At 38.2% G+C, this 21,386-nt stretch overlaps 2 protein-coding genes across 3 annotated transcripts in view; one reads left to right on the forward strand and one right to left on the reverse strand.

Annotated features, from left to right (window-relative positions):
- On the forward strand, positions 1-12,881 carry UBE2B (ubiquitin conjugating enzyme E2 B). 2 transcript variants are annotated; one of them, XM_082379017.1, is made up of 6 exons: positions 1-166; positions 2,258-2,338; positions 3,867-3,892; positions 7,597-7,686; positions 11,013-11,101; positions 12,333-12,881. In XM_082379017.1, exons 1-6 carry the CDS (start codon positions 123-125, stop codon positions 12,459-12,461), a joined length of 459 nt encoding a protein of 152 aa, XP_082235143.1. In that variant the 5' UTR covers positions 1-122; the 3' UTR covers positions 12,462-12,881. The 2 variants fall into 2 exon arrangements, with proteins under 2 accessions (XP_082235143.1, XP_082235144.1); XM_082379018.1 differs by lacking the exon at positions 7,597-7,686 and having other exon boundaries at positions 8-166.
- The window catches only part of CDKN2AIPNL (CDKN2A interacting protein N-terminal like), a 15,589-nt gene continuing 6,923 nt past the window's right edge, over positions 12,721-21,386 (reverse strand). Inside the window, exon 3 of the mRNA XM_082379019.1 lies at positions 12,721-20,057. Within this exon, the coding sequence (XP_082235145.1) occupies positions 19,980-20,057 (78 nt within the window). The 3' untranslated portion in view covers positions 12,721-19,979. The remainder of the gene's footprint in view (positions 20,058-21,386) is intronic.

Genomic DNA, 21,386 nt, shown 5'->3' on the forward strand with positions numbered 1-21,386 from the left:
AGGGTTGTTTGTGCAACCTCGGCGGAGGCAGTGATCCACAGTGATTCGGCCGCCGCGCCGGGGGGTGGGGGGGCTGCGCGGGACTCTTTTTTTTCAGACTGACCGCGGGGCAGCTGGGGAGCATGTCGACCCCGGCCCGGAGGAGACTTATGCGGGATTTCAAGCGGTAAGGGCCTTCATCTTCGCCTGGATGACGGCTCCTCCCCAAAGCTACGGGGCTGCAGGGCGGGGATCCGGGACACCTTCCTCTCATGACCCTAAGAGGGCCGCTGTGGGCCCAGCGGGACGGACGGAAGCGCAGTCCTAGCCCCTGTTAGCACTCTCGTGTCCTTGCCTGTTCATTCGTTCGACGTAAGAAATTTCGATACCCCCTCGCCACCCCCTCCCCCTCAAAAAGTAAAAAGATGGCCATGGGCTGTCCTAGGATTCCCTGCTGGCCACTTGTCCCAGTTGCCCGATGTCTCGCCCTGGCGTTCAAACCTCATCCCCCGCCCCTGCACCTTGCGGTACCTCCTCTCTCTGCCCTGAAAGCAAGCCCTTGCAGAAGCCTTTCCCCCCGCTAGCTGCACCAGTTAGCTTTGTTCGATGGCCTTGCGGTCTCCTTCGAGGGCCAGGGTTGGGGCCAAACCCTCTCGCCCTCCCTCCCTCCCCATTCTTTCTGCAGTGAGGGTGGGGTCTGATGCGCTAGGGCCGGAGGTTAACCCATCCTCCGAAACCCGACTCTCCCCCCGCCCTCCTGAAAGGACCTTGAGAACTGGCTTAGAGGGCTGGGACTTGGGCTGGCAACCCCAGCTGCTAATGCTTTCTGGAACTCAGCTCCGTGGCCTGGTGTATAAAGCCCTATCTATAGCCTCCAAAGCCTGGGGGAAATGCCGCCTTGGAGACTGGCGCTAACCTGATACTCCCTGGGCCTCCTTTTGTAAAGTAGGGTTTTGTTAGGAGGTGTTGGGGTTAGTGAGGAGGAAGTGACTTTTTTTCAGTTGTTTCCCGTTGATTGAATGCTTGGAGGTACGGGGAGAAAAATGACGGAGAAAACTTAGCATTACGCTCCTCTGCGCATTTTTTTTTTTTCTAGGGAGACCCGCCCTGCTTGAGGCAAAATACCTAGTGTAAGAACTTAGAATGGCCGCTCAGGAAGTAATCTCTCAACTTCATTATAAACCCTTAAATGAGGCACTTGGAAGCCATTGTTTGGGGCTTTGGCCAGTTTATCATTGAGTGTATTCGTAACTTAGCATTTATCTTTGGTGGGCGGGCTTCAAGCAGCATATCCTCTAACGCTTCTGTTCGTTGTGGCCTATTCTGCTTGAGGTTGACTAAAAAGAGCCATTTTGGGGGGTGACTAATATCAAGTATCATACCACATGGCAGTCTATATATATATAATGTAACTTTTTTTTTTTTTTTTTTTACTGAGATGACAGTCTTTAAAAGGAGATGTTCGTTTTGGTGCAGAACTCGCTTTCTACAGCTTGAAACCAGTAGATTTCAGATTAGCTCCCATGAGTGAAATTCAAATATTAAAACTTCCCAGTTCGTGGCCATTGTTACCCTGGTTTCTCACTGCAATTCTCTGCTTAATTCTGAGTTGTATACTTGGCATCTTTGGTAGTTTTCCAGGGGACTTCGGTTGCAAGAATTTGATTATGACAAATGTTGGAAGGTAACTTTGTATTGAGTTGCATGATCTGAGAGGTAGATTTAGTGTTGGTGCAGAGCTTTTAAAATAGGGACTGAGGGGAAAACCTTACCAAAGCTTTGATTACTTTAAAACCTATTGCTAATTGAAGCAAATGGGATAAAGTAACTCTACTGTCTAAAACTAGTTTCCTAATTAAATTGGATATACGTGTGTTTTCAGTCATTTAGTGTTTACACTGAGGTGGGGTTTTTTTTGTTTTTGTTTTTGTTTTGGGGGGAGGAATATTTGGTGGCCATGTTGCACAAGTAGCTGTGGTTAGGACTCACGAAGTCTTTGCATGTTGACAACAGTAAAATCGTTTTTTCACTTGAGGTTTTTACTTTGTTGTTACTGTTGAAGGCAGTTCTTAAACAGATATCTTAACCTTGGTGATATTTGAAGAGGGATAACTCCAAAGCGCTTTTAAGTCATGGTTTATTCCAGCTCAGCACAAGAACAAGGAAATTGATTTACTTTGTTTCTCAAAGTAGATGGTGTACAGTCCATAGGTGTTCTGTTTGGCGTTCTTAGTGGCCTTAATGTTCAACTTTTAAAATTTCTACTCTGGATTTCTAGATTGCAAGAGGACCCACCTGTGGGTGTCAGTGGCGCACCATCTGAAAACAACATCATGCAGTGGAATGCAGTTATATTTGGGTGAGTTGAAAGAAATGACAAATGGTAGGTGTGGTGATTTTAAGAAAAGTGAACGTATAACAACTAGGAAAGGGAGCTGAGGGATCAGGGATCTTACAAAAACTGCAAGGTAAAAAAAAAATTCTGAGAAGAGTTTCGGCAGTTACATAAAATTTATGATTTTGTGATCACTTTGGGCTTTACATGATAAAAATATCATTTGAGACTAAAGGAGAAAGATAAACTATTTTGTGGAAAATGTGCCAAGCAAATTCTTACGCTTGCATTCTACTAGAACTGTAAAAAGGCTAGGAACCAAAAATACTAGAACTTCCACCATGGTAAGGATTTAAATGAAAAATGTTTCACACCTCAGTGTGAAATAACTGAATGGAGCTTTTTGAGATGCATTCTTACCTTTTACAGATAGTAAATATTTTATATATGCTTTTTAATTTAAAATTTCCTTATGGTTTTTCTTTAGTTTTCCAGAACTGGATTTTATTTTCTTTCGCTCTTTTTAAACTAGGGTTTTGCACTAAAACTTTAAAGAAATACTTTTGTAAACAGAATTCTGAATTGCTATTGAATCAGTTATGAGAGTGTACGTTAAAGACTAGTGGAAAACTGAGTGTAGTTCACCCTTCTAATTCAGGCTGTTAGAATGCTTCTTTGAGATCTTGAATGTGCCTTGCAAGTGGTAATTAAACTTCATGTTGCTGCTTAGGAAAGATGAAATTGGAATGTGGTAGCAAGGAAAAGATTTGGGCAAAAGAAACTGGCTTTCTTGGTGACATCAGATAAATCTAGTCGATTTGAACAAGAGCTATTGCTCTTTTGAAGAGCAGGACACTTTGGTGTCATAATTATCTTTTTTTAATATAAATTTATTTATTTATTTTTGGTTGCGTTGCTGCGCATGGGCTTTCTCTAGTTGCAGAGAGCGGGGGCTACTCGTCTTTGTAGTGCGCAGGCTTCTCATTGCGGAGGCTTCTCTTGTTGCAGAGCACATGCTTTAGGTGCGCAGGCTTCAGTAGTTGTGGCGCACGGGCTTAGTTGCTCCGTGGCATGTGGGATCTTCCTGGACCAGGGCTCGAACCCTTGTTCCCTGCATTGGCAGGCGGATTCTTAACCACTGTGTCACCAGGGAAGTCCATGGTGTGTCATAATTATCTTAAACTAAAGGGTATTGATTTCCATCTTACTGATATACATTGAAAGTAAGACTTTTCCTCTTAAGAATACAGATACTTACAAAAGGGTTGGTATTTATGAACTGAATTCTTTTTGTGCTAAAATTATGACAAGTTTTTTTTGTTTTGTTTTTTGCAAAACCACCCTAAAAGGAAAACTTTGAAAATTAAAGTTACCTTTTATGTCTATATCAATAAAAATCCAGGGCTGAGGTGATAGTAAATTAACAATAACTTAAATACTCCACAAATTACCAGAATGAGCCCCTCTTTCTGAGTTTATTCTTTCCACTTGTGAAAATCAGGAAAAAGCAGAATGAAAAACTTCTTTTAATCAGAAATCTTCTTGTTTTCAGACCAGAAGGGACACCCTTTGAAGATGGTAAGTCATTCTCAATGTTTTCTATTAAAGAGGCTTCTTTTAAGTAGGGAATTGTAACACCAACCTATCTAGTTAACTAGTTTCTATTGTTAATAGGTCAAATTGTAACTAAATAATGCTACTGAGAATTTATAGTTTACAAAGGACTTTCTTCTCAAGTCAGCTTGATCACCTTCATTACTAGTTCCCTCTGTTACTTTGATATTGGCTGTAGAACTCTAAGCCTAGATTAGATGGTGGGGTCTATGTTGAGAATAGTTTAAATGGCCTTGTAGCATGCTAAAAGTGTCCTTGAGGTAAACATCAGAAGGGTAATCATGCTTTTTTAACTTTATGTATATTGATCAGGTGCTGAGCTGAAATTGTTCTTAATCATACACAGCTGCCAGTAGCTTCACATAACAGCTAGCATTTGACACCCGTAAATAGTTACCATTCTGCAGGATCTTTTGCGTCTTAAATTCAGTATTTTCACCAAGAGCCAGGAAAATGGAAAACTCCTTCTAATATGTATTTATAGTTGAACTTCTCAAATTGAGTTTAACCAGATACTTAGTTTCCCTAATTATAGCATGGATTTTTAAAAATTGTTAAACAGGTTTGTCTTAGTTATCACAGTGGCTTCAGAATTAACCCATCAAGGATATTTGTACAAATAATGATTGCAGAAGTATTTTTAAGGAGATAACCTGAAGGTTCAATAGGAGAAATGGTTAAGCAAATTATGATATATCTAGACTCTAGAATATTATGTACCTATTAAAGAATAAGGTAGATCTGGACGTATATCTGAGGAGACAAAAAACTTGCAGAATGTATGTTGTAATACCACATTTTTACTAAATACATACATGCAAGTGTGTGTGGTTAAAGGGGGTTATATACCATACTGTTACCTGTGGTTACCTCTAGATGGGGGGTAAGGAGTTGAAGGGAGGTACTCAAGGAGTTCAGCTTTTTACTTTATACCAGAGGATTCTTAAGGGTGGTCCATAAACTCCTTAAGTTCCCTGTGACTCTTTCAGGGGTTCCATGGGATCAAAACTGTCTTCATACCAGTAGTGAGACATTTGCCTTTTTCATTGTATTAACATTAGCTCTGATGGTACAAAAGTGTTAGTGGTTAAAACTGGCCCTAAGCAGTTTAGCACCTTGGCATATATCAAGATAGTGGCACCAAACTGCTGGGAGTCATTGTATTTTTTGCATTTTAAAAGATGCCAGTTTCAGTTTAAAATGTCTTGATGAAAAAGTGGGAATTTATTAATATTACTAAATTCTGACCGTTGAGTATGCATCTTTTTAATATTCTGCGTGATGAAGTTGGAAGTATGCATGAAACACTTCTCTTACATACCAAACTATGATGGTCATCTAGAGGGAAAGCAGTTCTGCAGTTGTTTGAGCTGCAACTTCAATTACTGCTTTCTTCATGGAACATTTTTTACTTGAAGGAATGACTGACAAACTCCGGTTATTTAGATACGAGTTTGTATTTGGTTGACGTATTCTTAAAAGTTACCAAAATGAGCTGTTAGGTCAAGCAAAGTGACTGACAGTATTTGTAGCTGCCGATAAAATGACGGCTTCCCAATACTTTTAAGACTTCTCTCATGAGATCAGTAGGTGGTATTACCTGTTGTGATTTTTTTTTTTGATCGAGTATATATATAATGAAATACGGCAACATTTAGAAGATTTGGATAACTCAGTGAACCAATATTTTCCAAATGGCTAATGTATTAGAAAATTATGGATGGATAAAAGATATATGCAATATGCAACAGTTGTTAATGTAACTGATGCAGAAAGTTTTTGTGGTTTCAGATTCTACATTGCAGCTAACCTTTAAAAATGTACCATTTCTTTGGTGTAATATCAAAGAATATCTAAATTATCTGAAAAGGCTATGAAAATAGTCTTTCCTTTTTCATTTACATATTTGTGTGAGGCCTGATTTTCTTCATGTACCTCAACCAAAACAGCATGTTGCAATGATTGAATGCAGAAGCAGCTAAGAGAATGCAGCTGTCTTCTATTAAGCTAATCATTTAAGAGATTTGCAAATATGTAAAACAATGCTACACTTCTCACTAACTTGGTTGGGGGAAATATAGTTATTTTCATTAAATGTTACTTAGGTTAATGTGTAATGAGTTTACAGTTGTTAATAAATATGTTAAGTTTTCCTTGAGTTATAGTTTCTAATACAATAAATATAGATAATTATAGCCTGTGATGTGCTGGAGGCAGCTTATACCGATTGTGAGAATAGATTGTTTAAAAATTTGGGGGAATTTTTGCAAGTTGGTTATTAAAGAGCCCATATTTTTAAATTATTTTCAATTTTTGGTAGAAATACTATAAAATGGTATGCTGTTCTCAACTTCATATTCAGTGACTTCACTTTGGAAGCTTGGCGTGGTTGGGAGTAAGAGTATAAAGGGGTCCTGAGACCCCATAATGTGAATTTAAAAAGGTTAAAAAAAAGCTGTTTCATATCTGTGTTTGTCTGAAGTGTTTATGTTGTACATTTTTAAAATTAAAATTAAAACTGTAAAACTATATAACTAGGTATAAGGCTATCTTTGCTAATGAACTGTACATTTCATAGACTCTATTAATATATCAAAATGTGAATTAAATATCATCTTTGATTTTGTTTGTATCTTTGGCCTCCCTAATCCCAAATTTCCAAACAAAAAATGTAAAGAGGTAGAGGTTACATACTGAATATATGACTAATGAAAATAAAATATTAAATATTTTACTAAATACATGCCTCTGATACTGGAGTCATGAGTTTAGAATTTAGGGTGAGAAAGGGTTTTTGTTTTGTTTTTTTAAACTGCATTGATGAAATAAGGAAAGAAGCTTGTAGAGACATCTGGAATGGTTTTAAACTTTTATTGACTTCATTAGGAATAAGCCTCAACTTACTATGCCCAAGGTGTTGTGGTTGGAGTACCTATCCAACCTTCAGGTAGATTTCCTCAAAATAAAAGGACTCTGGATAGTGAATAAATGCAAAAGGAGGCTAGAAAGACAAACACGAAACTATTAACGGTGGTTGTTTCTGCTAAATAGATTTGGAATTTAAGAGCTCTTCTTTGTATACTCTGAACAGATTGACTTTATTATAAATGCATAATTTTTAAATGCCTGTTTCTTTTGACCATAAGATAATGATTTAGACTGACCAAAATGTACTGTATTGGTCTATAACCAACAGTAGGCAGTTACACTAATGCTTAACTGATTCTTGGCATACTTAAGTGATAGGGACAGAGCAGACTTTTCACATTAGTGGCCATGCCTCCAATCTGAGTCCTTTGTCATGTGGTGGTGAGCCCATCTCAAAATCATTTGGCACCCCCTTCTAAGTTACAATAAATTATTTGTAGTTCCTCAAATGTGCATTTAAAATTTTGGTAGCTAGGGCAAAATTGCTTTCCAACAATATGACAGTTAATGTTCCCACCAGTAGCACATGTAAGTGCTTGTACCCCCCAAGTGCTTGCCAATGCTGTATGTTATCAGTACATAAATAGTATATTTAGTATGTTTTATGCGCTAAACCAAAATTGACATTAATTTTTGTGTGGTCGTGCAAAAGCCAGCATGGGCTTGGGAGTTCATTGATGAAGAGAGAGAAAAGTTATGCTTGTCTTTACTGTAATTATTTTGGTTTGTTTTCTATCTAGGTACTTTTAAACTAGTAATAGAATTTTCTGAAGAATATCCAAATAAACCGCCAACTGTTAGGTTTTTATCCAAAATGTTTCATCCAAATGGTAAGTAGCAATTTATTAGCCTTTGCAAATGATAGAAGGAAAAAAGAGTTGTTTCATCCTTTTAGGTCTTGCCCATACTTCTCGTTATTAGGGCCCACTTCTAGATGTTGCTTCTGTGTCAATATTAACCATACTTTTGTAGTCTGGAATCTTATCAAGGTTCCAGATTTGAGGTAAAGTTTTGTTTTAATAACTTCTGATTTTAAAGTAATATCTATTTATTTATCAAAATGTGAAAGATACTAAAAAGAATTTATAGCTTAAAATTTAGCTTGCAAATAAATGTACAAAATTAAGATCATGTTGTATGTAAAGTTAAGTAATTTATATATAACATGAACATTTTCACTTATTAAATATTCTTTTGTATCTTTTTTTTTCTCCTCCTTTGGCCGCGCCACGCGGCTTGTGGGGTCTTAGTTCCCCGACGAGGGATCGAACCCGGGCCCCCGGCAGGGAGAGCGTGGAGTCCTAACCACTGGACCACCAGGGAATTCCCCATATCATTCTTAATGGCTGCAAAATGTTCTGTTTTATGAGTTTACCATTATTTATTTAATCATTGTCCAGTTGGTGATTTTTAATTGTTTACAGTTTTAAACAGCACATTTTTCTTGAAAATAAATCTCAAATACCCATGAATAAGTTTTTAGAAGTAGGATTACTAGGTCAAAGATTTGTATGTTTTTAAGGGTTTTTTTTAAATACAGTTTTCCTCCCTTGTTCCTATTTTTACTTTTAGCAGTTTATTACTATTTTCCATAAATGATTGCTAAGTGACTCTTTTGTAATTAAATTTGCTCTTCCTGACTTACTGCTCTTTACTTCTAATAACTTTGTATTCCTGGATTATAAATTACTGTATGAAAGACTTATTTTCCAGAATATTTAAGTTCTTTTTCCCTTTTATATCCTTTGCACATTTAAATGTGGTTTTCCGCATCAGTTAACTTACTTTCAGGAGGAACATTTTCAGAGGTCCTCTTGATTGTGCGTCTAGTCTAGAACTACAGACTACGTGAGATAACTGCAGGCAGATAGGGGTCTCCCTACTCATAGGAGAGGTGTGTTTGTGTGTCTGGAATCAAGGTGACTTCCCAATAATAGATTAGATCATAGATTTAGCCTTTGTGCTTTATTGCTGTGAAGTCGCTTTTTCTTTCAAGGTCTTCCCCCACCCAGAGGCAAGGCAGCTTTAATTTTATTTTCTGTTTCTATTCTGAGGAAATTTTCAAGTCACTTATTATCATTTATTCTACTGTAGCTTTACTAGCTTTGACTTGTTAGTGAATCAACCCAAACTAGTAAGGGAGCTCCGTAAATCAAGGTAGAAAAGACTGTGGAATGTGCAAGGAGTATATGTGTATAGGTTTAAGATTTTCAGCCTTAACAAATTTATAAGGAAACAGTGTATTTGATTTTTCTTTTATCCCTTCATATTAATAACATGGTTTCCCTTATTTCCACTATCAGTACCTTATTTAGTTAACTTCTTAGTTTGCTTTTTTTAAAACATCTTTATTAAAAGATTGACATACTGTGCTACTCACCCATTTAAGTTGTACAATTCAGTGGTTTTTAGTATCTTCACTGAGTTGTGCAACCATCACCATTATCAATTTTAGAACATTTTTATCACCCTCCCCAAAAAATCCCATGCCTATTAGCAGTCACTCCCCATCCCCACCCCCTCTGCCTCCCAGCCATAGGCAACCACTGATTTATTTTCACTCTACAGGTTTGCTTATTCCGGACATTTCATATAAATGGAATCATATAATATATGTGGTCCTTTGTGATTGATTTCTTTCAGCTGACATAGTTTTCAGGTTCATCTGTGTTGTAACACATACTTGTACTTCATTTCCTTTTATTGCTGAATGATAATCCATTGTATGGATAGACTACATTTTGTTCATTCATCAGTTGATGGATGTTCGGTTTCTAGTTTACTTTTGGATTACTTCTCAAAAATAGTTACTAGTTCAAAACTTTAAAATCATTTTACAGTTTTATGGGTCTTACAGAGGTGATGATTTTTGCTTTGGACTTGCTAAGTTTGATGTTCCTATGGGATACACAGTAAGCGGTTGACTATGCTGCTTTAAAGCTGAGAGTTAAATCCGGTCTAACGCTAACAATTGGAAGTACCTAGCACGTAGATAGTAATAATTGAGGCCATGAATAAAATTGCCCAGAGGGTGTGTAAAGGGTAAGAAGGAAGAGGACCGAGGATAGAGCCCTGAGGAATGAAGGTACTTAAGTGTAATTTGCCTCCTCTCCCCAAAAAGGCCTCACTTATTCCTGTTTGATGCAGAGTGGTCTGGCTTGTTCTGTGAAGCATTCCACAATTTGGCAGTATCTATAACATTTAAATGCATTTATCCTTTGTCAACACAGCAATTCTGCTTCTGGAAATTTATTGTAGAGATAAATAATCTGGCAAGTTCTGGATAAAAATTTATGTTCATTGTTTGTATTCTCACATAATCAGTTCAGGAGGGGGGAAAAGCCTCTCAAGTGTTAGACTTTTAAAACGGTAATCACTTGATTTTTATTTTTATTATGAAAGGAATGCATACTTATTGGAAAAACAAATCATAAAGTACAAGGAAAGGTAAAGAAAATAATACCCTTCATAATCCTACTATTTACAGATATCTACATTTTGGCATTTAGTCTTACAAATGTTTTTGTGATTGCATATACTTCAAATGAAAATATTTATAAATAATTCTTTATAAGAAATGGAATTATCCTAAATAAGTAATTGGAAACTTATTAATGTAATATATTGGGGGTGTCATTCTACATTAATTAACATATGGTAGATGTATATCATTTCTGGCGGCAGTATTGGTATGTACCGTTAATAACGTACCATTATTTAGCCAGTCCCCTCACTGTGGACCAAAGGTAGTTTCCAGTTTGTCACTTCTATAAAGAGTATTATAGTGAACATCCTGTAAATAAAACTTTGCATGTCCATGATTATTACTTTTAGAGTGGAATTGCTATGTCAAAAAATTAGCTTTTTTATCCCCCCAAGAACTTTATTTAGGAATATTTGGAAATGTGGAATTTAAACAGATTTGCTATATAGTATGTGATGAAAAAATTTAACTCTCACTCAGCCTCCTGATCAAAAGGCGCATAAAGAGTCCTTAGTTTGAGACTGATTTTCCTGTGAGACAAAAAGTTTTAGTTATTGACTAATGTTCAAGATTTCTGACTGAACCAAGCATTTGGTTTGTGGTAAAAATTTCTCTTTAATTGTTAGAAATGACAAAGTTAATATGTAACCAATTTTAGTGTTGTCTTTGCAGTGTATGCTGATGGTAGCATATGTTTAGATATCCTTCAGAATAGATGGAGTCCAACATACGATGTATCTTCTATCTTAACATCAATTCAGGTAAGCATGTGTTAGGATGCATCTTAACTTTTCAAGATTCTGTGGGATATAATTGGCTCTTTTAGGATCAATTTAAAGGCCAAGTGAGCAAACTAACCTTCCCAACACTAAGGTAACCAGTGGCAGAGCTTGGACAAAACCCTCATGATTTTTATACAACCAATCTGCTTTTTCATTCGTGACCACATTGGATCAAATACACAATCATTCTGATCAAATTTAAGTATAAAGTGTTCTCACAGGTCAGGTGTTTGTTTTGTTTTGTTTTGTTTGTTTTTTGCCACACCACAAGGCTTGCGGAATCTTAGTTCCCTGACCAGGGATTGAACCCATGTCCCCTGCAGTGAAAGTGCAGCGTCCTAACCACTGGACCACCAGGGAATTCCCTCACGGGTCAAGTATTATTCGTGCCCACAAAGAAGAGTCTTCTTGGAGAGAGATAAAGATGATTGTTTAGAAAAAAACATAGGGAACTCAAGAAACTGCCAAGTGCAGAGAAGCATTGAGTATGTTACCCCATCCAAGAAATTCTATTTTAAACGAAAGTAAATAACTATTCGCCAAAGCACTCTGGCAGAATATTTCAGAGTTGACCTTGAATGACAGTTTGGGGGAGGGGTGGAGGGTGAGTGATGTTTTAGTTATATGGATTTGAGAGGAGCAGAAGTAACGTTTTTGGTTTATGACCTTTTTAAAGTTTTTTCTGTCACACTTCTGCTTTAATTCACGTCATCTTATAAAGTGTTTTCAGCTTTCCTGTTTCATTCCCTTGCTGCTAGGTGCATATGTTTTGTTGATTAAAGGAGACAAGGTACACTACCCAACTTACTGTCAGAAATTTGCAAGTTTACCTCAGTAATAGAGTTAAACTTTGGAAAATGTTAGTTGCTAAGCTATTTTATAGATATTGTGTGTTAACCAAATCAAGTTATTTCCTGGTTATTGTCTCAGTATGCTGAAGAATATTGTTCTTTTCCAATTTCTTTGAGATTAGAGGTCTTAAGGCAATTAAGAACTGTTTTGAAAGCTTAAGTTCTCTAGCAGCAGGAAACTTAAGTGTATTTATCAAACCATTTCTGAAAGTACTTAGATCTAAAAATATGTAAGACGTACTAATTTCTGTCTCTCTTCATAGAATAATTTGTTTTGTACAACTTCTGTGCTCCATATCGGACCCATGTTAATATAAATAACTCTACAAATATGTTTTATCTTCTGTCTTTCCTTCTAGTCTCTGCTGGATGAACCAAATCCAAATAGTCCAGCCAATAGCCAGGCAGCACAGCTTTATCAGGAAAACAAACGAGAATATGAGAAAAGAGTTTCGGCCATTGTTGAACAAAGCTGGAATGATTCATAATAGACAACTGGTCTGTTAATCTTTTTCATCATTGTTGTGTATAATTTACCTCTCAGTAGAAAGGCTAACAAATTTTAAGTGCCACAGGTTTTAAGGATTCTGCAGAAAAAAAAAAGTCCTTCGGTTTAGAACCTACAAAAGCTTGTGTATCTTGATTAATGTACTTTTTATTGCATGGTGTGAACTAAGTTATTGCTTACATAAATTTGTAATATATCCTGTTTGTATTTTTTTCCAAGTGTATAATGTTGGTGTGGAGTTTTCATGACAGAATATACACATTTTGTAAATCTGTACTTTTTTCAAATATTGAATGCCTTATTTTTGAATTCTTTAGATTTTTAAATTGGAGAAAAGCACTTAAAGTTTTTTATATATGAATATTACATGTAAAGCTGTTAAAATACATAACTTCAGTGCAAGAGACTTTGTCACTTATTTCCTTATCTGAGTAGGAGGGGTTAATAAGTCTCTAGCTCTCCATCAATTGATAGTTTCATGTCTGATTTCAAAAGAACAGATTTATATTTTATCAAGAAATTCTTCAAATTCGATTCTAAACACCAATTATAATCTCAAACTTTATTTTGAATGTACCTATATTAGTTTCAGTTGAGCAATTATAGACATAACTGGTTTGATTCTGTCCAACTCTGTATTTAGGCCACTTGTTACTGTTTCTTCATGCACTACTTACTGTTAAACTCTACCTTTTGCGATTTCACAATTTGCACCTCCACCACGAGGAATTGGCACCTCTACCATGAGCAGAGAGCTGATGCAACTTATTTTGTTGCTTGATAACACTTTAAAAGATTTTTGATAATGAAAAAAGTAAACCGTCAACATTTACCAAAAACTCATGCCCCACTATTAACAATAAATAAGAACTTGTTGCATTGGTTTGAACAAGGCAGATATTTGGAAGGAATCTTGGTTTAATTTAAATATTTGAAAACTGCCTTTTAATGCAATTGCCTATCTGTTTATTCTGGAAAAATGTTTTAACACCAGGGCCTGCTGAGTTGCTTTCTCTTGTGGAGATTTTTTTTTTTTTAATCTCCTAAGTTGTATAAAAGTTGTACTGCATTTTAGTTTACTGGATAAACATAAAACACAGTATTGAAGAAAGCTAATACAAAGCTATCCTATGCCTTCAAATAGTATAGAAAATGGAAAATATACAAGTAAATTCTGTTGAACCACCTGTGTAGTCTTTCTAGTAGTTAAAAGCTATTTCATTAACCCCAAGAGTTTCTTGCACATTCATAGTAGCTTAGTAAGCTAACAGCTTCTTTTCTATTGAAAGACTGATTTCTCTACTGGAAGACTGTAGGATGGCAATATCTATAGGTTCTATTTATTAAGCAAATTTTAGAAAGGATAAGTGCTGATGTTTCCCTTTAAAAGTTAATACTTGGGAAATTTGGGGGTAAGTGTATGATCTTAGGGAACTTTTGATACATTTGAGAGTTAACTCACTGGAATTATGCCCCCGCCCCCCCAAAAAAAGATGCTTTATTTAAAGGTACTTTTTGGTCATATCAAATGTGTGATACTTCTATATTCAGCTCTAAAACAGTTTCTTTAGACATTTACTCCAGTGACTATCTCTTAGATTAAATATACAGTAGCTATGATAGTCTCCCCTCTTATTTCATTAAATGCTATTTGGATACTACAAAATCTATTTTTATCCTTAACCTGTTTTCTCTATTTAAAACTGAAATATTTCAAGTATTGATAGATAATTATAAGGAAGTTACATCTTACTTCGCAGGCAGTTAATGAGCTCTAACTCCTAAATTCAACACATGCATAAAACTCGTATCTAGCCCCCATTCCTATTGGAGAAAATTCTTAGGAATGTTGCATCTCTCAATTACTCTTCAGTTTTTTTCTTCAGCCTTGGAACAGATTCCTGTTTCTTTGGTTGAATACCAGATGTACTTCAATTTACAAAGTCATGTCATGCAAAGAATGTTTACTCTAAAATTTACTACATAAATTTTATAAATGTATGGTACGGCAAGAGGCTAGAACTAATTTATTTTGGTACAAATTTGGATTCATGTTAAAGATTAAGTGCATTTGTGATGTGCAATTCCTCTGTAACAGTACTTCTAACATAGCTCTGCGCAAGGCACTATTCTAAGCACTTTAACATGATCACATTTCAAACTCAAAGAGTAATCTTATGAGGTGGGTACTACCGTATTACAGATGAGGAAACTAGGTACAGATCAAGTAACTTTCTCATGGTCAACCAGCCAGTATGTGATAGAGCTGGGATTTGAACCCAGGCAGTCTGGTCTTTTAGCCAATAACTATACTATCCCTTAAGAGATGTTAAGGGATTGAGTTCAGTTTTAAAATTCTACTGAACTTAAATATTCATCCCAATTTGTGAAAATACCATGTTGATTGAGTTTTATATAGACTTGTGTCTATCCAGTGAAGAGGTTTTCACCATTTTTCACTTTTTTTTGTAATGTAAACAAGTAAAGTCTGGATATAGGAACACTCTCATCTCTGATAGAAAGCACTCTTGACTTATAAACCAATTTTTTTCCCCTTCCTAGAAATATCCTTGAGTCTGTACAGACACATACCCCAAAATTAAAAAGTTCCATGAATATGAATAACTTCTGAAACTGATCTAAAAATTCTTCCTCATGTAGGTGGAAGGTAGTGGAGAGGAAAGCTATTGAAGGTGGCTTATTTAGTAAGTCTGTTGTGTGCCCAGTAAACAAGGTACCTATCTTAATTTATTCATTTAGTACTCTTTTAGAAGACAGAAGCCTGGGGCTCAAAAAACAATTTAGAGTTACGTCTAAGGTAACCTCAATTCTCCCAGGTTTTAAGAGAGATCAAGTTTTTAGGTCTTGGTGGTGTTTATTACAATTCCTTTCTACTGCATTCAGCAATGCAGAGTCCCAAAGGAATCTGGTATGTGGGGATTATGTATGTAAACAGAGAAGTCCATAGGTGGAAAGCCATTAAAGGTAAATGAAATTGTCCATAGGACAGGGGCCTTGTGCAAAGATGGTAGCCCTGTTACTTCAGTTCCCATCTAGTTAGGGAAAAACTAAACTGTTGTCTGATATGGGGAAATTCTAGTTATCTTGTTCCAGTATATGATATAGAACACAAAGATATATTAGAAACACACAGATGTGTGTGCTGTTTTTTCAGTAATTTCTCCCCACCATCACTACAGGTTTTTAAAATAATTTTGTCAATAATATCCTGAGGTTTTTAAGTTTTCTGTTCATAGCATGGACTAGGGCTTTCTTTTAGTTGGGCCCAAAAGATGAACAAGATGCACCCTATACAAAACTCTCTTAGCTCAGCAACATTAGTTCCTTGCTGGTTGAAATCAAGAGCCCTGGAAGGAAAAGCTCCAAGTTTCCTCTTTGGCATATGGAGGACTCAGACTTGGGCTAGAAGCCTGCATGGACTGTCAGGAACTCTGCCATTGACTTAGTGCTAAAGCTTGGCCACAAGATGCTTTTGTTTACCAGTGACTTCTGGAATTGTATATTTGGAAAGACTCTAAATATAGAGTGTACTTTGCTGAGGAAAATCAAATAACCTTTTAGCTGGTTAGAGAGGTCTTTACGTGGTGATGGTCTTCATTTGGTTACAAGTGTGATGCTTCTGTAGTCCTTTGGGGGGATATTAGAGCTGGCCTCAGGCTCCATCAACCTGAACCATTTAGTTGCCATTCTTCCTGGAATGCAGGAGGGCTTTTGTGGTGTCTTAAGGGCTGCCGAAGTGCAAGTGTAAGCACACTTAAGGCAGACCTCTTAATGCTGCTTCCTGTCTGAAGCCCTCTTCCCTTCCCCCTTTACAAACAAGGCCTTGTGCCAAGAATACTGCAGCCCACCAGCTAAATTGGACTAGCAGCACTTGAACAGAAGAATGTCAAAGGCAGCTCTTTGGCTGGCCTCTGCATAAAGTCATTCTACAAAACTTGAGTTGGGAGATTTTATGTTTTTATGTTTTATGTTTTTGTGTTGGTGCTAGTACAAAGACAACAGGAACAGGAAGCTTCTTGTTCTTATAACTATCCTGAGCAGAGAATAGGAAAGAATCCAGAGACTAGCTCATGGCTTCAGCTTCAGCTAAAGGCCTAGAATATCGCCTCCAAAGAAAATCTAGATTAGTGACCTTGCTGTATTGTAGTGGGCCTTGGCTATAGGACTGTACCTGCATGAGCACATAAGGCTGTGGTTTCAGATGGAGACTCCCTGGAACATCGGCTGGAAAGCTGCCTTTAGAATGAAGACTGTCAATCCCAGGGGTGGGTACAAGAGATCTCTCGCAAGCCAGAAAGATCAGCGAGGGCAGTACTGGGGCCTGGTGGTAAGTTGATGATACCATCTGTTAGGGAGAAAGTTTCCTTCCTAGCTTTCATTAGCCCTTACACATTGGTTCTTTGGCAGGGGCTGGATATTGTGCACAGAGCAGCTTGAGAACAGACAACGATCACCATGGCGCCCTCTCAAGACCTAAGTTTGAGGGATCAGGCTGTAAGAGCAACAATATAAGTACCAAAGATTGGAGCCAAACACTGGGAACTGCTCTCCAGATAACCTCTGGCAGTACATGCACAGGCCTAGGGAGGAGGCCAACAGGACAGCAGTGGACCTCCAAGAGTCCAAGCTCTGAATCCTCTGGGACACTCTTTAATTAGCGGCTTTGTTTTTTGTTATAAAAGTAGAACCTAGTCATAAAAAATAAATTTGGTAAGCACAAAGGTAGAAGGAAGCATGAGTCATTCTCACCACCTGAGAAGTTGAGAACAGCTGGTTTAAGGGGAAGCGAGGACTGTAGGTGTTGGTCCAAGCCCAAATGTTTCCAATAGTCTGGGGCCCAAAATTCACACCCAAAGTGATAAGGAATCTAGTCAGTTTACAGTGTGAGACTCCAGGGCAAGCCTTCTGCCAGGCAGCTATGTTCATGGAGAAAGGAGCAAACCCACAGCCTTTGCAAGCTCCAGACCCCTAGAGGTAGGGATTCCAAGGCTGGCCACGTGCTGACCCCTTTCCCCATCCTGCTTCTGCCCCCTGTCCAAAACAGCCTGGCATTTAATTTGTGCTGCATTGTTCAGTGCCTGCTGCCATTTGTTCTGTCAACATAACTACTGATACGTTGGCACCTAATGGGTGCCAAGCTGCATGTTAGGTCCACCCTTTTGCAGCTTTGGGAATGGAGACTGGTCTGGTGGGGTGATTATGGGTGGTCATTTTTATTTTATGTAAATTTTATTTGAAACATTTCATATCCTCCCAGCGTGGCCTCAAAGGGAAAGTAGGGCAGAAATGAAGCAATTCACTAAGTGCCAGGTACTTATACAGACACTGGTTTTTCTACGGAATCCTCCAATAAAGTAGGAATCATCCACACAGTGCAGATCCCTATACTGAGGAACTCAAGAGGAAGGAATTACTACCAGTTCACAACTACTGGGGATAATTAAACATTCTTAATAAGAGAAAATGCTGAAGGGAAGGAAAAATGCAGCCCTAACAGCATGAGATTTTGGTGCTAGCATTCACAGCAAAGCAAGGACTTTAATCACTAGGCCCATGCAGTTCAAGGTTGACCTTACTGTTAATTGCCCCTCCACTAAAGCAGGCGTGGACCAAGACCTGCCTCAAGGGGCTTGCCTGGTGGTCCAGTGGTTAAGAATCCGCCTTGCAATGCAGGAGATGCGGGATCAATCCCTGGTCAGGGAACCAAGATCCCACATGCTGCAGGGCAGCTAAGCCCACGCGCTACAACTATTGAGCTTGCATGCCGCAACTAGAAAGAAGCCTGCGTGCCACAACTCAGACCCGACACAGCCAAAAATAAGATTAAAAAAGAAAAAAAAAGATCTGCCTCACGCCCCTAACAGCTTCTTTCTCCTAGGCAAATAAGTTCAAGGGCCATATTCAAGGATATTTTTGGTTCACTGGCCTTTTTTTTTTACTAGGCTGGGAAAGAAGGATGGGACTTGGGCTGTGACTACCTGGATTATGTTCTAAAGAGGTATCCTTGTCTGACAGCACTGTCAAGGAAAAAAGCTCTGGTTCACATGCCCAGGTCTAGAACAGGTAGGAATTAGCTCCATTCTAATAGGAGCTTAATAGTCTCAACTTTTACTTTCTATTTGATTTCCAAGGGAATCTGTTCAGGTGATGTAGTCTTTGTTACCCCACCTCCTCAGCTGGTACTCTTGTCTATGAGCAAGCCTTCAGGCCCACCTCCATCTCTGATAGGAGCACATGCAAAGGACTCTGCCTCTACTGCTGGCGGTGTGAAAAAAAACCTTCCAAACCAAAATGAGAAAGGCAGTCAATACTGCCACCCCTTGCCCTGGGTGTCATAACTTAGAAGGGACAGAGTAAACTTTGGGAAAGAAATTAGCAGGCTTGCTTTTCATTTAAATAAATAGGTTCTCTGGCTAGCTATTTTAATGAAAAGCAAGCCAGGCAAGGTTCTGTTTCTTAAGAGGGAGAGGGAGAGCATGCATTTATTTGTTGAAGGAAGCAATTTCCATACGACCACCAACCTGTTTAAGTTCTAAAATTCTTGCCTCTTAAGGATTATGTTTACTCTTATTCCTACAGAACTGAAAGGTATCCCTAAACTAGTCAAGAATGAGAGCCAGGACTAGACGATAAGATAACTAAATGACAGGCCTCAGACCCCAGAAGTTGACAGTCTCCTTCCAGACATAAGGGTACCCAGGCAGAGACTTTAGAGCTGGACAGCTGGGAAACACAAGTCACCTGACGGTTAGGGTATATATATCTCATGTCAGATACAACAATGTGTATTTTCACTGCCATTTACTACAGATAGCAAAGCAAAAGAGGATAGGCAGTGATAGTTAATGTGATTCCTCCCAGTGCCCACAGAATAGGTAAGCCACAGGTCCAAATGGATCCTGGAAAAGTTCAGAGGGAATCCTTTCCTTTGCAAAGGCAGAATATTGATCAGATGGGCCACAGACTCTGAGGAATGTTTCAAAAAGCAACTTTCTGGATAACATAAAAGGGCATCACTATTAACTGAGCACCCTAAACTGTACCGTTAGTATAGGTCACCCAAACACAGGTCTGAAATGCACAGGTCCATTTATATGTAAATTGTTTTCAATAAATATGTACAGGATCTGCAGTTGGTTGAATCCATGGGTTGTTCAAGGATCAACTGTAGTTGCTTCTCAAAAGGTCTTGAGACTTAGGTCTTTAACAGATAAGATCCTCTCCTAGTCATTACTTGCAGTAATACTTTACCATGTCCCTTCCTGTGATCTCCCTTGATCCTCACCCCATCTTGTGGAGGGCTGTATATATGAAGAGACCAGTAGCTTGCAGCTTATATCTGGTGTGAGCTCCAGTTTCAGATCTAAGAGTGGGCCATTTTACTTGCACAAGGAGTGCTGCAATGCAAATTTTAGATTTCTATGCCACTTTCCACTCCAAAAAAACAAAGGATAAAATTCTAAAATACTGATTAATTTCATAGGTGAGATAGCCACAGAGGTTGTGAAGGTAAGATGAAAAACAGGCAGCTTATCCTGGGAAGAGTAATGGGATCCTGAAACAGAAAAAGGATATTAAGTGAAAACTAAGGAAGTCTCAATGAAGTGTGGACATTAGTTAATAGTGTACCAATATTGGTTCATTAATTATAACAAATGTACCATACTAATGTAAGATGCTAGTAATAGGGGAAACTGTGCAGAGTATATGGGAACTCTGAACTATCTTTGCAGACTTCCTGTAAATCTAGAATTGTTTTAAAATAAAAGCTTATTTTTAAAAAGTTTTAAAAAAAGGGCAGCTTAAACTGAGGAAACAGAGAAAACCCACTAGAAAATGGCACCAGAAAATTTGATTAACTAGAGAAGTCTTCAAAAACTATAAAGACTGCAATGGATATGTTCCTGAGAGGACATTTTATTTTATATCTTATAGAGAGGCCAAGGCTCACTGAGCACCGTGCTTGGCCCTCTAACATCTTAATCCTTGCCATAGGTCTTTGTGGTAGGTATTTCTACGATCTTCATTTTCCAGGAAAGGCCACAGGAGAAAAGTGGCTTGTCAGAGGTCCTGAGGTCTTCATTTGGCCCACCCTAGTGGTCACTACAGATTAGAGCTAGAAGCTGCACAGAGATGTGGTATGCTGTTTGGCCTTAACCTTGAGCCATGGGTGAGAGTCGTCTTACTTCTCTGCTCCCAGACACCACGCTCCCACAGTTGCTCTCCTCTCAGCACTTCAGTGACCTGAGTTTACCAGTAGATTAAGCTAAGGCAGGTCCACTGTCGTATTCTGCCACCCTCTCCTGTACAGTGATAAGTGAATCCTGCTGTGACTGTTACATTGTTGCCCCCCAAATGAAGTCCCTCTCTGGTATTTATGCCTGGAGGTAAGTGCTTAAGAGTGGGTATTAAATAAGAAAGAGGAACAGGGAGGGGGTAAGAAACACACATCAACTGAAAGGGGGAAATTAATAAAACCAGAATTTCTGAGCAAAGCAGCACTGCACTAATAAGCAAGTATTTCTTGAGGGACTTTGTACAAGGCAATTCCTCAAGCCTAGAATACTGAAGCCTCAGGCTCCCTGCAGAAAAAGAGAATATGGGCTTTATTCAGCGGCCTGGAAGGCTTTCTAGAGAACCTACAATCAACTGGCTGCCTGGAACAAGCTGTGGAATCTTGTGTCAATGAGTTTTAAAATAAGGCTTTTTTATAGGCTGCCTCTTCCCATGAGCTGGTAGATGCCTGAAGCCTATGATTTGATTTTCACTCAACTCTTTAAAAAAACATGAAGTGTGTGTGGCAATAGGGTACATGGATGGTGTAAACTTCAGGTAGAAATAAGGGATATAGTTTACCTCAGTCGGCGGGGAAAAAAGACCATAA

Source organism: Balaenoptera borealis, assembly GCF_965194805.1.
Source record: "Balaenoptera borealis genome assembly, chromosome: 2".
Taxonomy (NCBI): Eukaryota; Metazoa; Chordata; class Mammalia; order Artiodactyla; family Balaenopteridae; genus Balaenoptera; species Balaenoptera borealis.

Bases quoted from the DNA above. Each gene is read 5' to 3' on its own strand.
- UBE2B (XM_082379017.1), top strand. From the start codon at position 123: ATGTCGACCCCGGCCCGGAGGAGACTTATGCGGGATTTCAAGCG. The intron at 7,687-11,012 runs GTAAGTAGCAAT...TTGTCTTTGCAG, and splicing joins CAAAATGTTTCATCCAAATG to TGTATGCTGATGGTAGCATA. The intron at 11,102-12,332 runs GTAAGCATGTGT...CTTTCCTTCTAG, and splicing joins CTATCTTAACATCAATTCAG to TCTCTGCTGGATGAACCAAA.